The following is a 19,551-nucleotide window of genomic DNA, read 5'->3' as shown; positions in this document are numbered from 1 at the left end:
TTCAATAGACATGCCATCAAATTTTAGAGACTGTAAATTAGAGTGGAATATAGGACCTTGAGACAGTAGGTCGGGGCGCTGTGGAAGAGTCCATGGGCTGTCCTTTGTCAGTCTGACAATCTCTGGGAACTAGGGCCTTCTGGGCCACGCTGGTGCTACCAGAATGACTGGAACCCTCTCTCTCTGAATCCTGTGCAACAAAAGTGGAAGGAGAGGGATCGGAGGAAAGGACATAAGCCAGGGAGTACTGGCTCCATGGAACTATCAGAGCATCTGCTCTAAGTGCCAGAGGATCTCTTGTCCAAGAGACAAATTGTTGTAGTTTATTGTTGAATCTGGATGCCAGTAGGTCGACTTCTGGCCATCCCCAATGCTGGCATTGGGTGTAGGGACCATTCCCCCGGGCAGATCTGCTGGCGGCTGAGATAATCTGCCTTCCAGTTCTCTACTCCCGGGATATGGACTGTCGATATCATTGGCACATATCTTTCTGCCCAGGCAAGAATATAGTTCACCTCCTTTAGAGCTGAACGACTTCTGGTACCACCTTGGTGGTTTATATATGCAACAGTAGTGGCATTGTCAGACTGGACTCTGATAGGATAGTCCTGAAGTTTCAGCGTCCAGGAGTGTATGGACAGGATCTGTTCTGTTCCTGACCATCGCCCCTGAGAGCCCATCTAGGGTTGCACCCTAGACAGAGACTGGTGTCTGTAGTCAGTACTTTGCAGGTTACTGGGAGAAAGGATTTTCCCTTTCGCAGGTTCTGATCTTGGAGCCACCAATTTAGGCTTAAAGATGCCCGAGGGGATAAGCACATTGGATAATCCAGGGCTTTCCTTCCCCTGTTCCAAGCCAACAAAATGCTTTGTTGTAATGGCCTGGAGTGGAACTGGGCATAGGGCACTGCCTCGAAAAAGTATACCATCCTCCCTAGAAGGCTCATACAGAGCCGAATGGAGGGTTGTCTGTTGCCCCTTATCTGCTGTACCTGAGTCTTTATGGTGCAGGTCCTTACTGGTGGCAAGAATACTCTTGCTTGGACTGTGTCTAGGAACAAACCTTGATACTTTATATTCCGAACTGGTCTCAAGTTTGACTTTTCAGCATTTATGATCCAGCCTAAGCTCTTTAAAATATTGTACTGTGTGTATTATGCTCTGTTCTAGAGCCTGTACTGAGTGATCTCTGAGCAGGAGGTTGTCCAGGTTCCCTGAGCACCAGAATCCCTTGGGCTCTTAAAAGGCTCAGTACTGGTGCTAGGACCTTTGTAAATACCCGGGGGGCTGTCACCAGTCAGAAGGGTAGAGCCACAAACTGAAATTGACGTTCCTCTACTGCAAATCGCAGAAACCTCTGGTGAGGCTGAAAAATAGGTATGTCTAAATACGCGTCTTTTATATCGATGGAGGCTTTTGGTCAAGGTCTGGACAAGAAGCCTCTGTGACTGAGAGGCAGACATCTGTTTGATGTCCTCTTGTCCAGACTGCTCGGAATGAGACTCATCTGCCGGGCAGTCCATCAAGTCCTGAGGCTCTAGGCTCTTCCCCATTCTCGAGGGAGGGAGATCTGTCACGCTTCCTTCTACCATGCGGGATGTTGGTGATCATATTAGCAATCCTGTGCTCTAACCCGGCTAGGGCTGAGGACAGTTCATCTTTCGATATAATGGGTGAAGCAACAGCTTTGACTGTGGGCACAATGCAAGATAGGCGCAGCGGCTCAGATTGCCCAGAAGTCTCTGGTATTTCAGGAGATACAGCACTAGGGATACGACTAGGTTCATCAGAAACTACTGATGACATAGGTGTGCCCTTCCCTGTAGTGTTTGTCCCAGTGCTCTTTTTGGAAGACATGATAGCCACAAAGAGTACTTTTGGGTGTGTGTGACAACACCCCTTTTTGAAGGGAGACCCTTTATTAGGGCTCATCAAGCCCCTATGCAACAATCCTGCCAAGCACCTTTATCCTTCCAAGCAATACCTGGTGACTCACGTGACCCAAGTAAGAAGAAATAAACTACTGCATGTGTTTGTTCAGAGCCTGCTCGGTGTCCCACATTGCTTGGCTTACCCAGCTTAAATAAGCAGAGTGTGCGCTGGGATGTTCTATGCGTGCGTGCGCACGCACGTGCGCGGTTACAGCGGAAGGACGTAGCTGTATTTGCATATGACGCAAGCCTCCGTGAGCCAGAAATAAAAGACTACTGTGCACGTGCCATGGCCACCAAACAAACAACTGAATATACAGTGGCGCACTTGCGAACGCCTGTACACCATGGTGAACCAAGTGAAAAAATGTGTACGGTTGTGCGCCATCATACAAGCAAGTAAAAAACAGCTAGACACAAGCAGAAGGTACATTTTGCAAACACCCACAGTTAGCCCAAACTCCCCCGTAAGGTCACCGCACACCAAGCTTGACTGATTGTTACAATTATTGGGACACCCCACAATATTATAATAAAGGGGTTTCACTTACCCATCCAGGCGCAGGGCCTCTTAGAAACTAAGGGCCCAATCTTCACCCTTCACCGTAGGTTCCAGTCACACGGGACCTTCAGGGACTAGGTACCCTTTCAGTTTTAGGGTCCACTCCCTTGGACCTGTATAGCACCCTGCAGGAAATGCCTTCGAGCTGAAGTGTCCAGGATTTCCACTCCACAGGGTCCAGTGCCCAGAGCTTAGCCTGACTGTGTCCCATGATGTATGAAAAAAAAAACTATTGTTTTTTTATGAGCCCCATTCACACCCCAATTCTGGTGTGATGTGTGGTACATTGCAGTGTGGGAAAAATGCAACATGCATTTTTCCACACCGCACTGGATGGCACCATGTGTCAATGCACATCACTACAATACACCATGCTGCTGTGCAGTGACGTGAATGAAGTGTCACTATGTGACACAAATCAGAGGATGAGGACTGCACTCCACTTTGATTACAGAAGGGTGCACAGGGTCCTTCCCTCAAGACAATGGCCAAAGGAATGTTTTGAGTAAGGAACCCTGTGTGGCTGTAAAAAAATTGTCTTACGTGACTGATATTGCACTACAAAAAGAGTGTATATGTTTGCAACGGAGTACTGTTGAAAAAAAAGGCGTTCCAGAAGTGTGAGGCATTGAAACATTGATGCATTGCCGGAATGTACACTCACGCTCCCCTACATGGTAAACGCTGCACTGTAGAAAAATGTCAGCGTTATTCTTTGGGTTTGTTTTGTGACCGAAGTGACAGTTTTAGTTTTACGAGATTATGCGGCTAAATCATTGTTTCACAACTGAGAGCATATTTTACTGATGAAATTCAACCTCATATCTGTCACAGAACTTAAACATGATAAGGGGGCACTTTTTAGACACCTGTAGATATGTTCCTAAATTTATTGCAAAAAAATGTATCCAGAATATAACCGTATTCTTTAAATTGCATTAGAAATAAAAGAAGGCACCGATTAGCAACTGCACATAATTAGAGAGTTTTGATAAACGTGCTGTATTTTATTAAAGAGTATTCCTTGTTATGTATACACTAATAAATAGTATACTTACAGTCAAAGGTTTTTCAAACCAAGAATCCACAAATGCTTGAAGTGATTGGTAAAGACCTTCTATTTGATTCTTGAATTCAACATAGTCTTTATCGAACTGAAAATAAAGATAAAAATGTCATCTTACACACACACACAGTGTATATTTGTAGGGTTGTATAGTAGTTAAGTGACATTCCCACCACCTGGAGCCAGACATACTGCTACAGAAGCAAAGATTTTGACCTATGGGTAAGCAAGCTTGGTGCCATATTATCCTCTCGCACTTCCTATCTATCCGCAAACATATGGAGGAGGAGTAAAAAATTGTACAAAGCGAATATGTAGGATGGTGTTAGGCGGCTGCAGGAAGTTAATTGGTAATACTTGTGTAGCCAGGTCTTTGGCTACAGACAGAGAGATTTAGTACACTGTGCTGCAGTGTTCTCTGCGCTCCCAACAGACTTAATAGGTTAACACAACCTCGTCTCCATCCAACAGGGGCAGATAACAAGCAGAAAGAGATCAAGTGGTCACCAATGCATCAGTGGAAGTACATTAGCCCCCTCATTGCTGAATACCATTAAAAACGTCAGACAGTTAACACAGCTAAGCCACTGTGATACAACACTGCCTTAGGTAGGTTAGATTTGTAGCCTCTGCAAACTTACTTACCAGTACAGATTCCCCCCCCCCCCACAGTACAGATTCCCCCCCCCCATTCAGTAAAAATCCCCACCCCTCCTTCAGTACAGACCCCCCCATTCAGCACAGATCCCCCCCCCCATTCAGCACAGATCCCCCCCCCCCCCCATTCAGTACAGATTCCCTTCCCCCATTCAGTACAGATTCCTTCCCCCATTCAGTACAGATTCCTTCCCCCATTCAGTACAGATTCCTTCCCCCATTCAGTACAGATTCCTTCCCCCATTCAGTACAGATTCCTTTCCCCCATTCAGTACAGATTCCTTTCCCCCATTCAGTACAGATTCCTTTCCCCCATTCAGTACAGATTCCTTTCCCCCATTCAGTACAGATTCCTTTCCCCCATTCAGTACAGATTTCTTTCCCCCATTCAGTACAGATTCCTTTCCCCCATTCAGTACAGATTCCTTCCCCCATTCAGTACAGATTCCTTTCCCCCATTCAGTACAGATTCCTTCCCCCATTCAGTACAGATCCCTTCCCCCATTCAGTACAGATCCCTTCCCCCATTCAGTACAGATCCCTTCCCCCATTCAGTACAGATCCCTTCCCCCATTCAGTACAGATCCCTTCCCCCATTCAGTACAGATCACCCCCATTCAGTACAGATTACCCCCATTCAGTACAGATCCCCCCCCAATCAGTACCATAATGTACCTGTACCTCAGATGATCTGGACATGCACAGACATACATCGGGGACTGGTCGGGTCCCCTGTGTAGACATACAGGAGGAGGGGGAGGCGGGCCGCTTCACTCTGCTTGTACCAAAACTGATCAGAGCCGCGACCACAGAGAGCAGGGCAGGATCTGATGGTTCACGGGTGTCACTCCAGTGCGGCTCGCACCCCCGCAGTCACTACCTCAGGTTCCTCTCTCCGTGAGTCTTCTGGAATTGTGCGCCACTGCCTAATCCCGACCGATGTCTCTGAACCCGCCCGCTCAGCCTCTCTGACTATTCAGTGGGGGGGACGGACGGACGGACGCCTGCTGCTCCGCTGCCTAAACCCGCCCGCTGCCTAAACCTGCCTGCAGTCTCCGCTGAAGGGCAGGGGGAGCACCGGCCTGACAAACCCCCCACCCCCCACTTAGTACCCACTGCATTCCCTCCTATTCTCTGCTCGAGTCCTGCAAAGGGAACGGCGTTCCTGCTGTGAAAAAAGTGCAGGGATGCCGTTCCCATGCGTTCCCGCAGGACTCGAGCCCTGCTCTTTAGGGAGTCTTACATTTCATTGCTGCCATGCATATAGAGTGCAGTCTAATGTGGATTCAGCCTACTGTTTACAGAGGAGTTATAACAGTGTTATCTTTTCTGTTACTGTTTTCTTTTTTTTTTCTTTTTTATTGGAAAAACCGATTTTATTGTAAAAGCATATGCATGGTAAATAAATCGACATAAGCCATTGTGGCCAAAACAAAGGTAATACATAAACTCATTGGATTATCTGAGTGACACAAACATATAATCACAGCAGGGGGGGGTCCAGCACACCCTAAGAAGAGGGGTACAAAGAGGGAAGAGGAGGGGGGGTGAGGGAAAATAACACACCACGCACGTTTCACCATCCGTCAACCATCTGCCCCAGACCTTCTCATACTTAAGCGGACATCCTCTATGGACATAGATCAGCTTCTTGTATGGAAGGGCGTCATTGACCTCTTTTTTCCAGCACTGAACTGTGGGGGGCAGGGCCTGCATCCAAACACGGGCCACCACCTTTCTCGCCAAGAAAAGCGTCTCGTGTAGAAAGGTACGCAGATGTTTGTTAGCGTCAAGTTCCGGCAGCAGACCGAGCAGGCACATCTTTGGGTCTAGAGTGGCAGGAGAGCCCATCTCGTCGTGTAGGAACCGTATTACTTGCATTCAGTATGCTTGGATAACTGGGCAGGACCATATAAGATGATAGAAGGAGGCTGGGGTGTGGTCGCAGAGGCGGCACCCTGGATTGTACATGGGTTTGAAACGCGCTATCCTCTGAGGGGTCAGGTATGTCTTGTGTATAATGTACAACTGTGTGAGACGGTCTGACAGTTTGGGGGAGACTTTTTTCACGTCCTCCAAAATTTCATCCCAATCCTCATCCTCAACTAGTCCAACGTCTACCTCCCACCTAGTCTTGGCAGCATAGGCCAAAGCTGTTGTACTAGGGAGACGGATGGCGGAGTATAAGGTGGAGATCTGTTTGGATGGTGCAGTATCTGTGACTATGTCTACTATGGAGGGAACCACCAGAGATGGGTTGGAGCCAGTGAACTGGGTTAGTACAGCGTGTCGGAGTTGCAAGTATCTAAAAAGAAGGCAATTGGGAGGGAAAATTCATCTTTTAGCTTTTGGAATGTTTTAAGCCCCGTAGCGGTCATGATATGATGTATATACAGGATCCCATAGCGTATCCACACCGCAGGGTCCGGAACAGTCAATAATTCCGGGAGCCGTGTGTTGAACCAAAGGGGGGTATGGGAGTGGACCTGTGGGGTCCCAAGTTTCTGCAGTACTGTCTGCCATACCCTCCGGTGGTGTGTCAGCATGCCTGCTTTGTGTTGAAGGGGACGTCCTGTCAAAGGGGCTCTGAGGACTGACTGGAGCGGAGAGTGGCGGGATCGTCAGGGTGCTCACAGAGCAATAGCTGGTACCTCAATCGCTCCGTTTTATCAAAATGATAAAAATGGGACAATTGGGAGGCAAGGTAGTAATCCTGGAAATCTGGGAAAGCGACTCCACCCAATGTCACAGGGTTCTTCAGAAACCTCCAAGATAATTTGTGTCTGTTGTGACCCCATATAAATGAATTAAGAATAGATTCAATTATCCTGAAGAATTTTTGAGTTATATACAGGGGAGCATGCCATACCAGATAGAGTATCTTGGGGAGGAGTATCATTTTTTTTTTTTTTTAAATCTTTTTATTGAGTATAAAACATACAAACAAACCACATCAGTAAACCTGCCACAGCATTGGGACTATACCCACGCAGGAGTCAGTACCAGCAGGCCATAGGCTGTTTCCATCATTAGTAACATACAGCTGCAGCACGTTTACATGAAGGGACATACAAACAAACAATCTAGTGCAGTAGTGGCTATCGCTCAATTAAAATGTCCAAGTATCAAATTCTTCAGTCGAGGCCCAAGGGACAGCAAAGTATATCCAGCAAACCCATAGCAGTGATTCCAATACCGAAAGAAAAAACAAAACGAGAGAAAAAAAAACAAGGAAAACACAAGTACAAGCTCAGTCAGTCTCCGGTTGCCTCTGCTAGCCATTTGGCCCACACTCTATCATACTTTTTGGGGCATCCTCTATTTTGGTAGGTTCCTTTATAGAGTGGCAGTACCTTATTGACATGTGATTTCCATAGCAGTATGGACGGTGGGGCACGTTTCTTCCAGCAGAGAGTGATCATTTTCCTGGCATAGAATAACAGGAGTCCAATCAGAGTTCTCTCTGCCACCCTGGGGGCCAATTCCTCTACTAAGCCCAAAAGGCATATCTGTGGGGTTGGGGCTATATCTATTCCTACCACCTCTTGTATCACAGATAGTACTTGTGACCAGTAGTGTTTAATTACTGGGCAGGACCAGAAGATGTGTAGGGAGGATTATCATTTTTCTAAGCTGACGCGTCCCATTACGCCCAGGGGTAGTCTGGCCCATGTCTGTGTCTTGGTCTTGATCAGGGTGTATAGGGGTTCAATGTTTAAAAGTGTATAGTCTGTGAGGGATCTGGTGACCTGCACCCCAAGGTACTTAATCAAGGAGACCCTTGGGAGGGCCAGAGGGGGGGACGTGAACGAGGGGGGGAAATGGTCGATCGGAAGGATCTGGGATTTGGACCAATTAATACTTAGACCCGAGTGGCTACCCATACATTCTATGGCTTGGAGAGCTGCAACTAGAGAGGGACCCGAGTCCGCCAAGTAGAGGAGCGCGTCGTCGGCGTACAACCCAATCTTTTCTTCCATGTTCCCTATCTTGAGGCCTCGAATGCCAGTGTTTGCACGAATCAGGATGGCCAGTGGCTCCACCGCCAAGGCGTACAACAGGGGGGAAAGGGGACAGCCCTGTCGGGTCCCCCTCTCTAGCGGGAATTGGTCAGAGAGCCACCCGTTCACAAACACCCTGGCCGTCGGGGACTCTGTTACTGTTTTCTAATGCTATTAATTTTTGCAGATTTTTGTGGATGATCAGGTTTACTCTAATTTAGCTACATAGAACTTTATTTTATGCCTGCTATAGCCTTTTGAAAATATTGTCTAGTGAACTGTGATTGACCTAATCCTTTACTTAGTGCTATTTATTTCAACACTTGACAATATATTGGGTTCATTTACCACTAGTCTGCTTTTTCATACAGAGCCTTGGTTATGTGTAGAGCATCTATATTAGTGCTCCCAGTAGAAGTGCAGTATCCATTTGCTTAACCTGATGTGTCAGTGAGGCAGAGGTTATTCTCAGAGTTGAGGCAAAAGAACAGAAAACCAAATCTACCATGCGGCTCCTGTGGGGGTAGCGCTACACTTGTTCCAGGTTTGCAGGCATCACCCTTCTCCTAGTGTACAGTATATATAGGAAGAGAACAGGGTAATGAGAGGGGAGTGTCCTAGTAAGAACTGAAACAGAGAGGGAGTTTGTAGTTGCAAACCCCATGGGCACTTGTGGGGCCCTGTACTTCAAAAAGTCTAGGTCTGAATCCTGCTGGCAGGGCCTGAAACCGTAATGTTGGTGCTATGTATACTAGACCCCCTGCCTATAAAAATGTATAGTGCTTCCCAACTTGGTACCTAAATTAAACTTGTGTTGACTGTGTGCATGGTTCAGTTTATGAATAGATGAGAATCACATGTTAGTACAAGTAGGCTACTACTGGCTATTTTTTGCTATATTATTTTTCTAAATAAACCATTATTTCCACTATAAGAAATATACATACTTCTTGTTTTCGGTGATCCAGTACATCATACGTCTTTGATTTAGTGTTGGTAACAATTGTTTGGTAACGAATATTGATCTTTTCAATTCCTTCAATTCTAATATTCTGAAGATCCCCCAGACTTTCCAAAACATTGCTCATGTCTGATATCTTCTGAAGCCGCTTACAAAAAGTGTCTAGTTTCCCAAATATATAATTTTCACTGAGGATACAATCGTAAGGAAAGAAAAGGAGAAAATTTATAGGCACATTAAAATGTAATTTTATGCAATTAGGAATTTAATAGTATTTTCAGTCTTGAAATTGGATTATTGAAATCCCATTTATTTATTTAATACCTTTCTCTTTTGTGAATGTATAAATCATTTTTAAATTTAATTTAATAGGTGTTAAAATTCCTTCCTTTAAAGAATATGGGCAAAATAAGGACACCAAGGCTACAGTAATCATTATGCTGCATTTGCAAATTGTTAAACGTAAGCGACGGTAATGCTAGAAAAAATAGTCAGTTCACAATTTATTGCTCTAAAGGCAACAGAAGCATAAAGCAGGAAGAAAATGTGTGTGATTTATGAATTCATGTTTACACTGGAGAAAACATCAACTCCACCAATTCCAGTTGTGTGCATCAAGCAGACTTGGGAGGGGTACTAAGATAAACATTTTTAGCCGGATTCAGAAATACTTACGCCGACGTATCTACAGACACGCCGCGTAAGTGTAAATATGCGCCATCGTATCTATGCGCCGTACCCACAGAACTAGATACGGCTGAAAATAGGCTTCTTCCGACCGACGTAACTTTCCTACGTTGGCGTATCGTGGCCCCATATTTACGCTGGACGCATCTGGCACTCCCATTGATTTCCTAATGAAATATGTAAATAAGGGAGATACGGCGATTCACGAATGTACGTGCGCCCGACGCGGGGTGCGCGTAAGTCGTACGTCCAGCCTAAAGTTAGTCCATCAAAAAGCTGGTTTATCTCAGCACCAGACGTGCACACGTCAGCTGGAGAGCAGCTACAGCAGCACCGTTACGGACGAGCTGAGCAACCCCACTTGCAGGACAACACACCTGTCTGCCAACATGCCAGGGGCAGCCATGGTCATAGCACTACTAATGTGTCCACAGGCACGTAGGAGGGCACGGGAGAGGATATACCGCACGCGCATGAACGTCTTTGGCATGAGTGATTCGGAGGTGTATCGCATCTTCAGATTTAGCCCTGCTGCCATCCTGGAATTAGCCACAGCCCTGCATGATGACATCACCAGCAAGACACAACACTCGCATGCAGTGCAGCCACTGGTCAAGGTACAGGCAAAACTGCATTTCCTTGCAAGTGGATCTTTTCAGCGTACAAGTGGAGTAGTGGCTGGGATGTCACAATCCACCATGAGCAGATGTGTGCACCAGGTTGTCCCCGCAATCCTCACACGCATGTCCCACCACATCATCAGACCCACCCATGAGCACCTGCGGCAGAAGGCAATGCAGGATTTCTACAGGATTTCAGGATTCCCACGCACCGTGGGGGCCATTGATTGCACACGTGGCACTACGGCCCCCCCGTGCCACAGAGCACATATACCGCAATCGTAAGCAGTGGCATTCCATCAACGTACAGGTGATAGCCGATGCCCAATGCCTCATATGGCACGTCCGTGCCAAACACCCAGGGGCCAGCCACGACAGCTACATATACCGTCAAAGCAACATCCCAACGGAATTCGAACAGAACGTGTACAGGGACAGCTGACTGGTTGGTGAGTGACATGGGAGTCAGGCATGACTGTCCGACCTCATGATGCAGACATCATGAGGGGCACATGCACAACTAACATCCTCCTGTCTTTTCCCTTCCAGGTGACTCAGCATATGCACTTGGGCCCCATCTCATGACTTCATTCTGGAATCCCAAAACCAGAGGAGAGAGAAAATAGGATTTTTGTGCTCACCGTAAAATCCATTTCTCTGAGTTCATAGACGGACACAGCCTTCATTGACATTAGGGTTATGCTTCTTCCTACCAGGAGAGTTTAGGCAGAATTTAACAGCACTTAAAGTGTTAAAACCTTTCCTTTGTGCCGCTCCTCCCAGGGGGCGTGGCTCCCCCAGCATAACCCACACCCTGCTCTAGGAGCCTCAGTCCGTAACAAGCAGTATAAAGGAGGGGTGGGTGCTGTGTCTGTCTATGAACTCAGAGAAATGGATTTTACGGTGAGTACAAAAATCCTATTTTCTCTTCCGTTCATAGACGGACACAGCCTTCATTGACATTAGGGACGTCCCCATGCAGTGTCAAAAAATTAGAGGGGTGGGAAAGTAACACAGCAAACCAGGTTACACCCCAAACAAAAACCGGAGTTGCTCAACGGAGAAACTCCAAACATAAACAGCCGCCCGTAACACCTGCGGCTGAGGAAGGCATCAAAAGATGCACACACATCCACCTTGAAACAGCGTGGATTGACGACCAGGATGCATCCTAACACCGCTGTAACACAGAGGCATGATGCCGGGAAGCCCAAGAGACCCCGACCGTCCTGGTCAAATGCGCCATTTACCCAAAAGGGGGGGCGCACGCCCCTTCAGGGCATAGGCCTGAAGCACAATCCGTTGGAACCACCTAGGAACGGTGGCCGACGAGACTGCCAGGCCCTCTTGTAGGGCCAGCCACCGACACGAACAGTGAGCCCGACTTTTGGAACGGAACCGTAACATACAAGTACACTCATAGGGCCCGAACCACATCCAGAGGATGCAAAGTGGCCTCCTCTTGGCATTTCGGCCGAGGACATAAGGATGGAAGAACAATGTCCACATCCAAGTGAAAAGCCGAAACGACCTTAGGGAGAAAAAGCGGCTGCGGCCGCAGCACCACCTCATCCTTACGGATGACCAAGCAGGGAGCCTTGCAAGACAAGGCCGCCAGAACAGACAGACACCCGTCTGATTGAGGTAATTGCTACCAGAAATAAAATCACCTTTTGTGACAATAAACAAAAAACCTCCCGAATGTCCTCAAAGGGAGCATCCCGAAGCACTGAAAGGACTAAATTCAAGTCCCATGGGGGTAATGGAGGGCGCACCGGAGGGGCCACCTGCCAGACCCCCTGACCCAACGTACGCACCCAGGAGTGCGATGCCAAGGGTCGCTGCAAGTAAAAACAGCCAGAGCAGAAATCTGGCTCCTAACCGTACGTAAGGCAAGAGCCTGAACCACTCCCTGCTGCAAAGACAGCAGAATCCTGTACACAACGCATGTACGAGAGTGCCAGTTCATCTCCCCACACACAGAGATGTAGGCCTTCCATGTATGAGGAAAAAACCTACGTGAGGTAGACTTCCGTGTAGGTAGCACGGTAGAGACCACCGAGCCCAATAGGCCTCGGTCCTTAAGCCCCTGGCTCTCAACAGCCACGCCGCTAAGGCCGGTGGCTGTGAAACAGGGTGGAAGATTGGACCCTGTAACAGAAAATCAATTCCCAGGGAAAGACGCTAGGAGGCGTCTGCCACCAGACGCATCAGGTCCGCGTACCAGAAGCGACGCGGCCAATCTGGGGCAATCAGGACTGATAGAATCCCTACAGCTTCCACTCTGCTCAGCAGGCGAGGAAGAAGCTTCCGAGGAGGGAAGGTGTAAAGTAGGCGGCAGTGACCCCAAGTAGCCACCAACGCGCCTGACGCGTCCGCCCACGGGTCCTTAAACCTGGCCACGAACCGTGGCACCTACCGATAGAGACGGGACGCTAGAAGGTCCACGTCCGGAGGGCCACACTTTCGGCACAGACCCCAAAACACCTGCGGGTGGAGAGACCACTCTCCTTGGCCCAGTGCAGTGCGACTTAGGTAGTCGGCTAGCCTATTCCCGGAATGTACCCGGCCGATAGAGCCGGAATGGACCCTTCGGCCCACCGAAAGGATGTGCGTGACCCCCGTCGCTGCAACAGAACTCCGTGTGCCTCCCTGATGATCAACCTATGCCACGGCCATGGTGTTATCGGACAGGATCCTGACCAGTCGGCCCTGTAGATCCAGGGACCACCTGGCAAGGCAAAGCTTGATCGCTCGGAGCTCCAGAACGTTGATCAGTAGGCAGGACTCCACCTGAGTCCAGTGCCCCTGGGCTGACTGGGTGCCCCAAGCGCCCCTCCCCAACCAGAGAGGCTGGCATCCGTCGTGACCACTGTCCAGTGGCCTGCAGAAAAATGACTTTCCGGCCCGAAGCACCGGAAACGCCAGCCACCACACCAGGGGAGACATGATCAGATGATTCAATTGAATCTGGTAATCCCGAGATGACGGAAGCTAGTCCCATCGTGACAGCAGTTCCCTCCATAGTACCCTGGGCATACGGAACCGCCTCGAAAGAGGCTACCAACTGACCCAGAACCTTCCTGCAGAATCGCAGAGATGACCGCTTCTGGGTCGGCAACTGCTGCACATCAGATAGCAGAGTCTGAAGTTTTTCCGTTAGGAGAAAAACACTCCCGCCCCGGCGGAACCCAGGACTAGTCCCAGGTATTCCAGTCCCTGAGACGGAATCAACCCTGATTTCAGGACAATCCAGAAACCAGCCGAACACTCGGAGAGCCTGACAGGTGATAGACACGGCTCCACCAATGCAGAGCTCGAAGAAGCTCGTAGGAGAATGTCATCCAGACATCCCATGATAACAAAACCCCCGGTGTCACAGCCGGGCCAGTATCGGGACGAGCACCTTGGCGAAAACCCGCCGAATGGGAAGGACACCAATTTAAAATGGTCCCCCCCGACCGCAAAGCACAGAATCTCCGGTGGTTTGAGGATATGCAGGTACACGTTCATGACATCCAAGGATGCCAGAAAATCCCCCTGACGGAGTGCCGCTATTACCAAGCGAATCGACACTACCTAAAAGTTTGCACCTTGACAAAACAAACGAGGGACTTGAGGCCCAGGATTGACCGGGCCCCATCCTCCGTGGGGACACAAACAGAATGGAGTAAAAACCCCGAGACCGTTCCAACGAGGGAACTGGCACAATCACTCCCCTGACCAGAAGATCCTGGACAGCCCCTGACAGAGCCAACCGGCGAACTGGAGGAGGCCAGAGGCCGGAGGGAAAAAACCTGTTTGGCAGACAAGAGAGAAACTCAATCTTGTACCCCAAGGAAAACACTTTGCAATGCGAAGCCAGTCTCCCACCCGAGACACGGGCGGGAGCAGACCTTCAGGCGGAAGCAGGTATGTCCGCAGACTTGTTAGGCATGCGGTATCAGGTGCGCTGCTACCCCGCAGCGGGGATTCAAGCACCATGTAGACCTACCCCCACCGCACAGGGCGGGCGAAAAAACGCTCGGAGGTAGGCAAGGAGGGTCCTTGCACAGGGCGAGGTCCCTAGCCCTTCCCAGACCGTGGGAACAGCATGCGCTTACCACCCGTGGCATCCTCAATGATGCCATTCAGGGAAGTCCCAAAAGGACTGTTCACCCTTAACGGCCATCACCAAGGCCACCTTAGAGGACTGTACCTTGCTTCGGGGGGGGGGAAGCAGGATATACTTTTGCGCCGGACGGGCTCATGTCTGGGCGTATTTATGCGCTCAGCGTAAGCCGGTGGGCCGGCGTATCCCAGGAAGTTACGCCGGCGTAGTTGTGAGCATGCGCACAGAGAAGCGATCATACGTCCACGTCACTGCGCATGCTCCGTTCATGATAGGCCGGGAGTAAGCCACTGCTCCACGCTCAGACCATCATTAGCATAACGTCACACCCACTTACACTTACGCCGGCTTACGCCTTCAAATTTACGTTACGCCGGCGCAACGTTGGGAGCAAGGGCTTTGTGAATACTGTGCTTGCCTTTCTGTTTTACGTTGGCGTAGTGCATTTGAGCTGCACAAAGATGCGCCGCTCTACCTGAATCTGGCTATATGCTGTTTAATACATTCTAGCGATTATATAAATTTGCTTAAACTGATCCTAAACCACTCCAATACATTTATGTTTCTGATGCCTAGTTATCTTGTGAACATGAGTTTGACCTGAACCCAGTCTGTTTCCAGTTTAGCGAACAAACTAGCCATATTTGGCCAGTTCACCCACCAAAATCCCTGGCTTATATTTGTAAACAAACCTCAACCAGAAGACTGATAGTTTGCAAAATGACAGGTCCCTGGCTGGCTAGTGTTTGTAAACAGAAGGGTTATAGGATCCTGGGTGGTTATTGACCAAATATGAGCATATAGACATATTTGGTCAATGGCCTCACTCAGTATTCCTGGCCACTTTATTGACATACAACAGTTGTCCAGGGATCTAGCATTCACAGAGGGAGTAGCAGAGGTGGGCCATAATGTCAGTGGGTCATTGTGATGACATGATTGGTGTTGCATTTACATAGGGGGACACTTTTTTTCAAGGTGTGGGTGTTTTTATTTACCTTTTATGAATGAATACTATGTACCCCACACTTATTCATTGGGGAGGCTCGATATCTTGGGCCCCCTTATTCTAAAAGGGGGCTTCCAGATTTCAATAATTCACCCGCATAGACCCCAACATCCCTTTTTCGGAAAGGAATTTTGAGATGAGGCCCTTGTCCCCTCAACATTGGGGACACGGTACTATGCACATTTGTTTTTTGTTTACATGTTTTTCTTAAAATGCAAACACTTTTTTTTTTTTTTTTTATTGTCATGAGTCCCCCTAAACATTCATACAATACCTTTATCCAGGTATACAGCCTGGGTGGCCAAGAAAAAGGGAGGTGTATGTGACCCCCTTCCTAAACCATACCAGGCCATATGCCTTCAACCTTGGGAAGGAACTCTGCGAGAGGTGGCTGGTTTGTTGACAAACAAAAACTGACCAGGGATCTGTAATTTAACAGCTAAATGAGAGATCCCTGTCTGCTATTTGTAGACAAAAAATTACTCTTTTAAAGGTGTATAATGTACTGCTTCACAAGTTTATGTGCTTCACTATGTTTGGTTTAAATGACTTTTTGCTGCGTTTGCCTCCTGCAAACCTAACTTTGCTGGTTTTGTCATCACTAATCCTCAGTTACTAGTTACCATGTTTTCCCGAATGCCTCCCCCATACCAGTACTTGTATTACCACTCTGCAACTGGACAGCTTGGCAGCAGCCAATTCTTGAATACAATTTCAGACCAGTGAAAGAAATGGCGGTAGGTGTTTCTAATATCCTATGTATTCTTAACACAGAAGTGAGCAGAACACTTTGCAGTGAAATAGGGGCTTCACATGAACAGGGAAAGACAAATAAATAAAGTCACGTACATAGTGGTAGACTTACCTGAACTCAAACTGCCTTTCATTTGGGGTTTCTTTAAGTTTCTCTTTCACCTTATGAAAAGAAGCTTGATACTGCTTATTCAGGTACACGCATTCTTGAATTCTCTTCAAAAGTTCCTCCCTATGAAAGAAATATGAATACCTCTAATGTTTTTACCAGACCATAATCATCACTGAAAACTACCCCAAAAAAAACAACTGATCAAATTTTAAAGTGTGCCCACTGGCTTCTATTGTATGGGAAACCGCTGCTGAAAGTGTAAAACAATACAAGGCTAATAAAATATTACGATTGTTACTTTATAAACAAAAGATATTAAATGCATAATACTCCAAAAATAAACGTTATAAAAACATAAAAATAATTTAAAACATATGGGCAAACACAGCAAGTAAAATAAAGCTGTTATAAATGCACAAATGAATGCAGCTAGGTAATAATTGATAAGTCATCAGTGCCCATCAGAGTATCTTATCAGTGGCCATCAGTGCCCACACCTATTCCTACTCAGTCAGGCAGTGAAGCAGGACGCTCTCCAACGAGTCTGCTCTCACTCACTCCCCAGGGTTCCCCAGACAGGCAGGGTTCTCCCAACTCCCTGCCACAGGACCAGAGGACGTTTTTCCCTTCCCCCCTTGGCCTCCCTCTTTACCACGCCAGCTTCACTTCCCAGGAGCAGTTTAAGGTAAGCCCCTGACTCTCAGGGCTATTCCGGGCATTTCCACCTCTCCTGGAACCGTTTGCGACCGTCCTTTTCAGGACAAGCCGCGGCGGCCTAAACACAGCAGGTAAACGGCTTTCTCTACCCCCCCACACCGCCAGCCCATCATCTCCCTGCCTCCGCTCCAGCCATCCATCACCCTCCACAACCCCAGCCTCACGGGAAGACTCGCGGCGGCCACGTTTAGGAAGAAAGTCTGCGGCTTCAGCCGCGGCCTAGTGGCGCGCCGCGCACACACACACACCCAAGCAACCCCCCCCCCTCAAACTTCACTAAACCCCTTGGCCCCAGAAGGATCCCCAGTCTCTCCCCAAACACCCCTGAGCCTCCTCCGCAGGCTGTGCGGTCCCCCCAGACACACAGACCCTGGCTTGGGCCTGATCTCAGCTGGTGGCCATCTTGGTACACCCAGGGGGCCAGCACACTGTCAGTGTCATCCCTACTCAGTCAGTCAGTGAAGCAGGACGCTCTCTAACGAGCCTGCTCTCACTCTTACCCCCCCCCCAGGGCTCCCAGATAGGCAGGGTTCTTCCAACTCCCCGGTAACTAGGATTCTCCAGCACTCACCCCCACTCCCCTTCCAGAACTCAAAGCTTTGGAATTGGCTTCCACCTGTGAACTCAGGAGGGAGTACTCTCCCCCCCCCCATTCTGCCCTAAACAGTTATTTCACACCATCTAGCACTTGATCCAGGGCTCGTCCGATCGCCCCTGAGGGGTCAGGAAGGAATTTTCCCCCCTATCGCTGCATATTGGCATAGCACGACAAGGGTTTTTTTTTCGCCTTTCTCTGGATCAAACAGGGAGGGAGGATTCAGAGGGTTGGGCAACCCACTTGAAATCTTCCTTTCCCATCATCATTGAAAAACCCTCCGGTTAAACAACACCCCCCCCCCCCCGACGTTTCTGCGACTATGGCTAATCTGAGATACTCTGCAGAAACCATTTGGGGCCTAAAACCATTCGCCTCAATACTACCTGCCCCCACCAAAAAAGCTCTAAGAACTGAGCAACTGTTCAGAATCAATCGACGATCGACAGTCAAAAATCACAGACAGTTTCCCCAGCCAAAGCTCATATCGTGCGCTTTGGTCAACACAAGATCGTCAGTAAGACACCGGCAAGAAATCCATGATTTCATTCTACAACACGATCTAGACTTCCTCTTTATCACAGAAAGCTGGTTAACGGCTGACTGCAACACCATTCTAGGAAAACTGGTGCCAGTTAATTACCGCATTCAAACGGAAAACAGAGTGGGGCAAAGAGGAGGAGGCCTGGTGGTGATCCACAAGACTCACCTCTCGATCACCAAACCAGACCTTCAAAACTCCCTTCCATTCATGGAAACCCTCACTCTGCAACTGCAAACAAATCCCCATGACACGGTCCATATTATACTCTGTTATAGACCACCCGGTCCAAAAACGCACCTTCTCACATCATTGACGGAGTTCATCTCCACCTGTTCCCTAAACATCAAACACCTCTTGCTGCTCGGAGATTTCAACCTTTGGACCAACTCCGCGCTGGACCCCGTCGCCAACGTCTGCATCGACCAACTGGAAGTATTAGGTCTGCAGCAACTAGTACAGGGGCCCACTCATGCCTCAGGTCACACGCTTGATCTAATTTTCAAACAAGATCTGGAAATCGACATTCTGGAGATTGAGCCACAACCTTGGACAGACCACCATGCCATTAAATAAACAATTACTAAAAATTCCCCCTCTAAAAAAACGATAAAACCATTGACAACTCACTGGACTAGATCTCAGAAGAAGCTTCACTCGGAACTCTTCAAAACTACATTAGGGAAAAAAATAAATACAAGCCAACAACATCTAACAGCCACAGAAACACTATACGCCATCAACAAGGCGCTACTACAGTCAGCCAAATTAGTAGCACCAAAACACAAAACTTGCATCCGGAAAAATTCCAGCTGGTTTAATGACCAACTATCGATGCTAAAGCAAGAGCGCAGAAAAACAGAAGCAGCTTGGAAAAGAAGCTCTTCAGAGGAAAACCACACCATTTATAAGATAATAACTATGAAATATCAAAGAAATCTTTATGGCCAAAAAAAAATATCACTTTTCCAACATCATTGCAAATGCCCTAAACCGCCCCCGCGAACTCTTCAAACTAGTCTCTCAGACTATGAACCCAGTCTGCTTAGAGGCCCCCAATTCTGATTCACAAGAATTTTGCAACGAATTATCGGATTATTTCATTAATAAAATTGAAAAAATCTGTGAAAGTATTCAGCAAAATAGAACCGTCACATCAACCCCTCCCCAAATCACAAACCGAATTCCCATACAAAATCGCCGCAAACAATTAATTTCACTCTAAAACC

General features: G+C 48.1%; 1 protein-coding gene across 1 annotated transcript in view; it reads right to left on the bottom strand.

Moving 5' to 3' along the window:
- LOC120940565 (dynein heavy chain 5, axonemal-like) overlaps positions 1 to 19,551 on the bottom strand; it is a 445,728-nt gene that overhangs the window by 350,904 nt on the left and 75,273 nt on the right. Inside the window, exons 14-16 of the mRNA XM_040353506.1 lie at positions 16,470 to 16,589; positions 9,164 to 9,365; positions 3,551 to 3,646 (exon numbers count right to left, since the gene is read on the bottom strand). Of these exons, the coding sequence (XP_040209440.1) occupies positions 3,551 to 3,646; positions 9,164 to 9,365; positions 16,470 to 16,589 (418 nt within the window). The remainder of the gene's footprint in view (positions 1 to 3,550; positions 3,647 to 9,163; positions 9,366 to 16,469; positions 16,590 to 19,551) is intronic.

The sequence above is a fragment of the Rana temporaria genome, chromosome 5 (genome assembly GCF_905171775.1).
Source record: "Rana temporaria chromosome 5, aRanTem1.1, whole genome shotgun sequence".
In the NCBI taxonomy this organism is placed as follows: domain Eukaryota; kingdom Metazoa; phylum Chordata; class Amphibia; order Anura; family Ranidae; genus Rana; species Rana temporaria.
The sequence above is the reverse complement of the archived record's forward strand: the minus strand, read 5'-3'. Positions and strand labels throughout refer to the sequence as shown.